At 45.1% G+C, this 9022-nt stretch overlaps 1 protein-coding gene across 1 annotated transcript in view; it reads right to left on the bottom strand.

Moving 5' to 3' along the window:
• DNER (delta/notch like EGF repeat containing) overlaps nucleotides 1-6436 on the bottom strand; it is a 108349-nt gene extending 101913 nt beyond the window's left edge. Inside the window, exon 1 of the mRNA XM_074547094.1 lies at nucleotides 5831-6436. Coding sequence (XP_074403195.1) covers nucleotides 5831-6421 — 591 coding nt within the window. The 5' untranslated portion in view covers nucleotides 6422-6436. The remainder of the gene's footprint in view (nucleotides 1-5830) is intronic.
• Between the last annotated feature and the right edge of the window lie 2586 nt (nucleotides 6437-9022).

Here is a 9022-nt window from a genome sequence, read left to right on the forward strand (position 1 = left end):
TAAAATAAATTGGGTGAAGAAACTAGTTCTCCCATTTATTTATTCTGTGCTGTTGAAACCAGACATTGCCACATTGCAGAACTTCACCAGCTCCACTGTAACCCTGAGGATCAGAGTTCACGAGGTGCCTGAACAACACTGCACTTGCAGACCACAGGAACTCACAGAAAACAAATTACACCCAGAAGTTCCATGTGACACACAACTGTAAATTGAAAAAATCCTCAACAATGACTGTGCAATGTGAAAATAGTCATCTGTGACTAAAGGAGATGTAAACTAAGTGTCCTGGAATTCATTTTTCAGATATCTAACAGTAACATTGCCATCTTAGGAATCCTGCTTGCATGGCAAGAAGTTTGTCAGCATCCAGCTACAGTCTAAACTTGATGGAAAACAGACATATTTAACAACAGGGAAATAATTCCGATTTCCAGCAAAGGGGAGGCAGGAACAGGACAAGACTAATGGGCAAATGCAAAATCTAATGGGAAGGGAAAAAAATACAGGGGTGTGTATATCCAGAACAGTTCAGACTGGAAGGACCCTGGGGGAGTTCTCTGCTCCAAGCCCTGCTCAGGTCACAGGGCACAGGGGCTTTGGGCACTCAAGCCCAGAATCTCCAAGGATGAAGGTCCTACAACTGCTCTAAATGCCTATTGCAGTGTTTGACCACCATCATTGCACGGAATTTTTTCCTTAGATCTCTGGGACTTCCCCTACAGTAGTATGTGTGTCCCCTCTCCTTTCACTAATTACATCTGGGAAAAATCTTGTTCCTGTTCTCCATGACCACCCATTATGTGGCTGAGAAGGACACTTGGATCCCCCTTTGTGGCCTCCAAGTAAAACAAACTTAGCTCTCACAGCCTCTTCTCATACACAGTATATTCATCAGCGCAAATATTTAAATTCTGCATCCTGAAAGTACTGCAAGAGTGAGCAGAGCTAGTCAGCAGGAAACAACATGGTACCTCAGAACTCAGGCTAAGGACATCCAAATAAAAGAAGAAAATTGGAGGGCATCTGCTAACTCTGCATGTTACTGTTATTAAAGGTAGAAGAGCAAACACAGTGGTCACATCACAAAACATTTGAATCACAATAACCACATAATCTAAGTATATACCCTTCATTAATGAGTACAGAATGGGAAAAATAGCATTTTAAATATATTAGAGGATTCATTATTAATTTAAGGACTAGAGACTGTTCAGAAGGGATGTCAGCGCTTAATAGAAAACAGGATCATGTGAGGAATTAATCAGGATACTGACACCAAGGTGATTTAGCAGTTAGATTAAAGGATGTCCTTTTACACAGCACTGTCCAGTGCAACCTGAAATAACCTGGCCAATGAAATTCATACTGCTCATGCTGAAGTATTAGCCCAGTGAGCCAAGAAACAATAACCCTTCTTCCTGCAGCACTTTCTAAGTCTGGATTTCTGCATTCAGCATTAAGCACATTACTAGAAATCTACTGAGACAAAAAAAAAAAAAATCCAAAGAAAAAAGAAGCAAAACCCCAACACAAGATAAAAGTACAAAAGCAGAGGTCAAAGGACAAAAAATCCTGAAATCCCTGCACTAAAGTCTACAAACATTCAAATACTACGATCAAAGACAAGAATAAATTTATCTGGCATTCAAAGGTACAAAACAAAAGGGAGGGAATGAAGAAGAGCAATCAGGCAGAAATTCAGGAGGGAAATAAAAAATAACTTTAAAAATTCTAAAAATAATTATAAGAACAAAATTTAAAACATAATCTGTTGTCCAGTTTTTATAATATCAGTTCCTTCCCTGACTTTTTTAAACTCAGGCTACATCCTTCTCAAATTCCATTATAAATAAAATGTCCACAGTTACGTCTAAAAAATATTTTCTGTTCTAGGTGTGGAAATACAACCAGTAGAGTAAACACAACAAATCATCCCCAAGACCGAAGAGAACTCTTTGCTATGAAAAGAGTAACTTGAGCACTATCTCAAAAACGCCCTGCACCAGTGGCCACCACGCCAGGGTCAGAAGTGGAACAGGCAGTCATCACTAATCAGACTGGATGGAAGGGAACTGCTGCAAAGTCAGACTGCTCCTTCACTATGCTTGGACACTACTTGTTTTCTAGTTTTCATTACTAACAATCTGTAAAATAACTAAAAATATATTAAGAAGCAGCAAAGTAAAAGAATGAAAAAATTATCAACCAAAAGAGAAAAAATTTAAATTAAAAAAACAAGCAAGAAAAGCAACTAAAACAAAGCATGTATGACAGTATTTTAAAATACATTAATAATTTAATATTTCTTCATGTGATAGCCTTTTAACAAAATTAGCACTAGCATGAGATCAAATAAACATCATGCAACTCAATGCAATTAGCTAAGTTTCGTGTCTGTATTTTTAAGCAAATTCTCAAGTTGTTCATGAAGGTTTTTCATTTCCTGACTACTTACTTTGTGTCTGATGTCTCTAAAATTAGTTCATGTGGCACTAACAACGATTAATTTTTACATACAACTTTCTGGGTCAAGAAAAACTATATTATTGGTTCTATACATCATTAAACATAACAGAGTAGTGATTACCTTAGTAATTTAAAAACAAAGATTGTTTTTAAAAGTAAAACACAAACTTTAGGGAATATAAAGTTAATGGAACTTTAGTATATGTTCATTTCAGTTTATTTCATCAAATTCTCTCAGTGTAAACCTGAGAAATGGTCAATTTCAAATTCCCACAGAAAAAAGGCAGTTGAATTCACTGTAATTTCTGTACAATTTCCTTGGGAAAGTGATTTCTTTGCTCAGACCAAAGTTTAAGATACTTCAACACAGTAATTCTATGTCTCCCTTACAGACTAGAAGTATTGTAAAGAGAAGTGGAAAAAAAATTCAGAAACATGGAAACAAATGGGGGTAAATTAGAGCAATGTCCCACAAAGGGGGAGCAGATAATCCATTAAAAAAAAAAAAAGGCCTGAAGTTTGCAAAGCAAAGTATATTCAAACCATAAAAAATGTGAGATATATACAAATGCATAATTCATGGGATGGATGCACTAGAAGGACCTGTAATTTCTGTTGTTAAATAAATAATGAGTTACTAAAGCAATTCTAACGTGAAATCATGGAATTTGCTTGCCCCAGTAAAATACATCACTTGGTGATAGGAAAGCTCGGGACTTTTAGAAGTATCTCATGTGATGTCAGTTTTATTCTTTTCCCATGCCAGCACCAGCATCCACAGATGCACCCAAACCAGTTACAGTAAAATCTTCAGGGGTAAAATTGATGTGCAGTCTCCAGGTTTGACTTTCAGCAATCTTTCTGCATTATCAACTTCACCATGCCCAGCTGACTCACAGGCACATTGAGAACATTTTGTCTTCATTCTAAAATCTTGACACATCTGAGCAGAATCATTGAAACGTTGCCTTCACTACAAGAAGGAACACAAAAGCAATCCTATCTTTTTAGGGAAGCTGGAGTACCCAAAGAACTCCAGCTCCACCGTAAATTCCAAAAATCCAAACTTACTTTCCATGAACTGAGTATCTAAAGACAATAATTTCTATTCTTTCTTCCCTTCCTGGTGTTTCCCTCTATGAGTCCAACTGTTCAGTAACAACTGCAGCATTAAAACAAAAACCCATATCTAGATACATCCAAATGATGCCTTGATTTAGCCAATAGTTTTCTCATAACCTGTAATGGCACATGAAAAAAAAATCCTTACAGTTATTTCTAAATCATTATAGTTATTTACTGTCACTGAATTAGAAAACATGACGTTTCTTTGTGGAAGTTTAAGCCATTAGGCATCTGTTAAGGTATCTGAATGATACCTGAATGAGACCTGATAGATCTCTGAGGTATCTGAATGACAGAGCAACACAAGTAAGGCATTTATACAACATTTATTTATTCCCTATTTTGATAAAATGAGCAAAACCTCAAAGATGGGTGTACTGTCAATTATATTACACCTTTAAAAAACCCTGCCTGGTCTCCAGTTAAAGTTACATTTAAAAACCATATTTACTTTCCAGAACTACCTGGTAACCACACTTCTGCTGCTGATGTGATAGCTAGAAGTGGCACTCATTTCTTTATCAGTATTCCTTGCAGGGGTCATTGCTCACTGTTTTATAAAAAGAAACAAAACGTGTAACACTATGAGCCTCCTGTTATTAGTTAATAGAATGCATAACTGCTCTGAAAACATCGCCTATGTCTTTTATTAGAAAAACAATTAAACCCAGATCCCCAGGCACAACACTTCACAGGAGGTGTGATGGCAGCAAGTGTTACATTTTACTAGGTCTTCAAAAGGGTCATTAATCTTTCAGTCATCGATCTCAGACACTTAAGTCTAACAGCAACGTGCAGAAGCAAACACACAGCGCTCTCTTTCTCTCCTTGTAGAGATAAAAACAGTAAATTCCTAAGACAAGATCTAAAATAGCCAAAGAGAAATCTATTTAATCCACTTTTATCTCTCCGATTTTACAGAATCTCATTAGTGTAAATATTTTCACTTTCATTGTTACATTGAACTAGCTGAGGCATTTCAAGGGAAGCAGAGAACTCTGTGCATAGCACTCCTGCTTTACAATGACTCTTACACTCCACTACACATTAAGTCTTCAGTAAACTCATTATCCCTTTCATCTATTCAGCAGTATAGTTCAGATACTACATGACAAAGGAACAAGAAAATAAAGACTAAAACGCTGACTGAAATTACTTGAAGTCATTTGCTTCTATGTCAAATGCATTTACGAACGAGCGCACTGACAAATGGACATCAACCCACAGAGCCTTTTGTACACCACTGCCACAGAAAGTATCCTAGCATATACACATGCACGAAACAAACCTCTGTGTACCTGCACCTGCTTTTCCTTATCTGGAAATAGACAAAACTGAGTGTTTGTGAATTTCTTAACATGATAACAAAGATCCTTAATGCTAGAGAAAAAAAAAAAAAAAGAAAGAAAAATACTATTTCACGTTACAATAATTAAATTCAAATATTATATTACATTAGGTCCCAAATATTATATTACATTAGGTCCTAAGCACATTAGAAAGACACCGCTTACTGCTTCTTTGTATTTTAAATCATTATCCCTACTTTGAGCGTTCCGATCTTTCAGAATTCAAGATCAATTCAAAAGGCACCCGAAACGTGGGAGCGAGCGCTCCTAGCCTATGAAAATGACTGCTTGCTGGAGACACGATTTAAGGACTAGCATTCAGTGCAATGGAGCACCCGCTTCCAAGGACCATCCTTTTCACCTTCCAGTAAGTCAGTGTTAAATAACCTGCGAGGTCTGGGCGGCGGGGGGGCTGAAGTACTGACATTAACCCGGCAGCACCGGCTGACCTCAGCCCCATCCTCCCGCACCCCGACCGAGCCCGGAGCCCCAAGCCACTCCATCTGCCGCCCGTGGTCGCGGCTCGCAGCCCGCAGGGCCGGCAGCCCCTGGGGAAGCCCGGGCAGCGCCGGGGCCAGCGCAGCTCCGAGTGCCCGCGGCGGCCGGGATCGGAGCCGGCGGGGGGAGCGGCCGAGCGGGGCGGGGGGGACGCGACACCGCCCGCCAGGGACCGGGACCGGCCGGGGCGGCAGGGCCGGCGCAGGGCAGCGGGAAGGGCGGGATGCGGTGCGGGGCAGGGCGGGCAGAGCCGCCCGCGGACGGGGCAGGGGTGAGGCGGGAGCGGGGGGGGACATTGGCTCTGTCCCCACAGAGCGCGGGGACACCCAAGGGCAGGGACGGGCACAAGGACGCGCGGCGGGCGGGCGGCGCTGAGGCGCGTCCTTTACCTGGCAGGAGTCGCCGGTGACCCCCGGGGGGCAGGTGCAGCTGTAGCCGACCGGGGGCTGGGGCAGGATCAGCTGGAGGCGGCGGGGCGGCGGCAGCGGCGAGCAGGTGCCGTTGTTGCGGCAGGGCTGGCTGAGGCAGGGGTCCCGGCCGGGGGGCGCGGCGCTGGCCGGCGCGGGAAGGCAGGAGCGGCGCTCGGCCAGGGCGAGCAGCAGCAGCAGCAGCAGGAGCGGGGCGGCTCGGGGCATGGCGGCGGGGCGTGCGGGTGCGGGCGCCGCTCCGCTGCTGGCGGCGGCAGGGAGGGAAGGAAGGAAGGAGGGATGGAGGGATGGAGGCAGCGGCCGCCCTGCTGCTCCCGGCCCGCGTTCCCCGGGCAACGGGCGGGCGGGGCCGGGCCGGGGCGGAGCTGCTGCCGCGCCGCCGCGTGACCGCCAGGGGGCGCCGCCCGCCCGCAGCGCGCGGGCCCGGCGGGACGGGCTGAGGGGGCGCGGCCGGGCCGGGACACCGGGGCCGGGACCGGGATTGGGGCTGCCGCGACCCGCCGGGCCAGGCTGAGCCCAGGCGGAGCGGACGGCGCTGCGCACCAGCCCCATCCCCCGGGCGGGGCGGCGGCCGGGCTGTGCCGAGCTGCCGGGGCACGGGGAGCGGCGCTGCGCCCCGGCTGCTGGCGTGAAACGGGAGCAGCGCGTTACTGAGGTGCCCGAGGGCGCTCCGGGCCTCCCGCCCGCGCGGCCGGTGCCAGTGACGGGGCATAGGTGCCCCGCGGGACCGAGCGCTGCCCCGGCTCAGGCAGACACCGGGAAGGGACACTCCTGCGTAAGATCAGCTCACCATTTGCTGCTTATTTACTGTTTCACTAGTGAAATTCGCTGATGATTACTTTAAAGTTCTGTTGAGGCCGAAGCAGAGTCAGATGAAAAGCATAAACACTAATCCTGTAATTTCTCATACGGTAGAGAACCTATATGTTTTTTTCAAGTGGGGTTACCTACGGCTGATTTTTAAAAATCGATTTTTATTTTACCAGTCTTCTGGGGAATTTTCTACTACCTCTTACTAGAACTAAGGTACAAGATCTGTAAATCAGCTAACAGAGAGCAGAAGGATAAGCCCTGTTCTTTGGCCTTCTATCCATTTGCTTCTGCAAAAGTGAAGTATTTGAATTTCTCGTAACTGACAGGGCACAGGAGGATTCCTGGCTACAATTTTCGTTAACTTTCACACTTAACATACGGCCGAAAGCTCTATCGCGAGCAGAAATAACTGGTGATGCTAACTGAACTGAAAATTCATCAGGGTCTCAAGCAGCTTGACCATGATATTTTGTCCCTGCATCCTGTCCGTGCTCCTCCATGCCCCCAGCCCCGTTTCTCAGGGCTGTCCGCGCTCCTCCATCCCCCCAGCCCAATTCCTCAGGGTCTCAAGCAGCTCGACTATGATATTTTGTCCCTGAATCCTGTCTGTGCTCCTCCATGCCCCTAGCCCCGTTCCCCAGTTCCCAAACCCTGTCCGTGCTCCTCCATGCCCCCAGCCCCGTTCCCAAATCCCGTCCGTGCTCCTCCATGCCCGCAGCCCCGTTCCCAAACCCTGTCTGTTGTCCTCCATGCCCCCAGCCCCGTTCCTCAGTTCCCCAGCCCTGTCTGTTCTCCTCCATGCTCCCGGCCCCGTTCCTCAGCCCTGTCTGTTCTCCTCCATGCCCCCGGCCCCGTTCCTCAGTTCCCCAGCCCTGTCTGTTCTCCTCCATGCCCCCAGCCCCGTTCCTCAGTTCCCCAGCCCTGTCTGTTCTCCTCCATGCCCCCGGCCCCGTTCCTCAGCCCTGTCTGTTCTCCTCCATGCCCCCAGCCCCGTTCCTCAGTTCCCCAGCCCTGTTCCCCGCTCTCCTCGCAGCCCGTTCGGTGCCGCTCCGGCTCCCTCTGCTGCCTCCGCCGGCTGCGGCCCGGGCGCTGCGGTGACCGCTCCGCTCCAACCGACTCCATTTACATTTGACAGGATTTGTTCTCGATAAGTCCACAGAGGCTGCTGCTTGTCTCCCTGTTATCTTCCCAGTGCTCTGAAATAACTTGTATCTATCCCAGGTTGCTCTGGGATTTGCTGGTAAAGCAGCAGGGCTGTAATTCTCTCTGTCCTCCTCCTCAATAATTTTTGTCCTTTTGCAGTCTCATAGGACTTCACCTTTCTGCACAGGCTGTCGAAGATACTTGTTAATAACAAGCTTTGGCCAGTTCTCTAAAAATTTTATAGAACAAATCATCAAAACCAGACAATCTGAATTTTCTCCTCTCGAACCTGACCCATCTTTCTGCTCAAGCTCTGCTCCTGTCTCATGCTAATTGTGTTGAGCTGCTGACTGATCTTCCCTAACAAAGAGGGATGAACAGTCAGTTATGTAGTGATCCTATTTTCAGTTGTTCCTGTACCCCCAAAGGGTTTGATAATTCTGGTCTATATCTGAGGTTTTTTGGGAGTATGACATTTATATAAGCATTGGAAAATATGGTTTCAGGACTGACAGCTACACTAGACAATGAGTTCTGTTGGTGGAGTAGCCTGATATTTGCAGAAAATAACAACTTGAAAAATAAGCTGGTCAACCAATGCAGCTGACCAAGACATAACACAGTGCTCTGAGTCACAGTTTTCTTAGCTTTTTACAGAATATATAAGCAATGTTTACATTATTTTCATATGGAAATATTTAACCTTACAACAGAAGATATTATGCTTACCTAATTAGTCTTTTTTTGAAATGCTATTTCTTTTTTTGCATATTAACATTCCAATGTGCATAGTTTAAATAATTTCATAGTCAGGTTTCAATAAGGATTCAAGCTGTCTCCCTCATTTACACTTGCTAGGATTTGAATTGTATTACCAGTTTAATAGCTTATTAATGTGGCTTAGATAAGCTACATTACAGCTTAACTATTTATTTTGATGGAGAAGTACTCATCCTCTAGTGGCTTGAAGGAGATTTGGCAGAGATTTTTTATCTGTTCTGATTAAATATTTAGTAACCAAAAAACCCCACTCTTATTTGCTAAAAGAAAGCCACATGCGTTAAATGTCTCCCATGACAACAATGATCTATTTTCTAAATATTGATTAATTCCTTTAAAACTAGTAATTATTTCTTGCATTTTTCTTTACTAGCATAAGAGTTAATTTACATAAGAAAGTTGCTGTGTTGAGCCTTT

The sequence above is a fragment of the Zonotrichia albicollis genome, chromosome 9 (genome assembly GCF_047830755.1).
Source record: "Zonotrichia albicollis isolate bZonAlb1 chromosome 9, bZonAlb1.hap1, whole genome shotgun sequence".
In the NCBI taxonomy this organism is placed as follows: domain Eukaryota; kingdom Metazoa; phylum Chordata; class Aves; order Passeriformes; family Passerellidae; genus Zonotrichia; species Zonotrichia albicollis.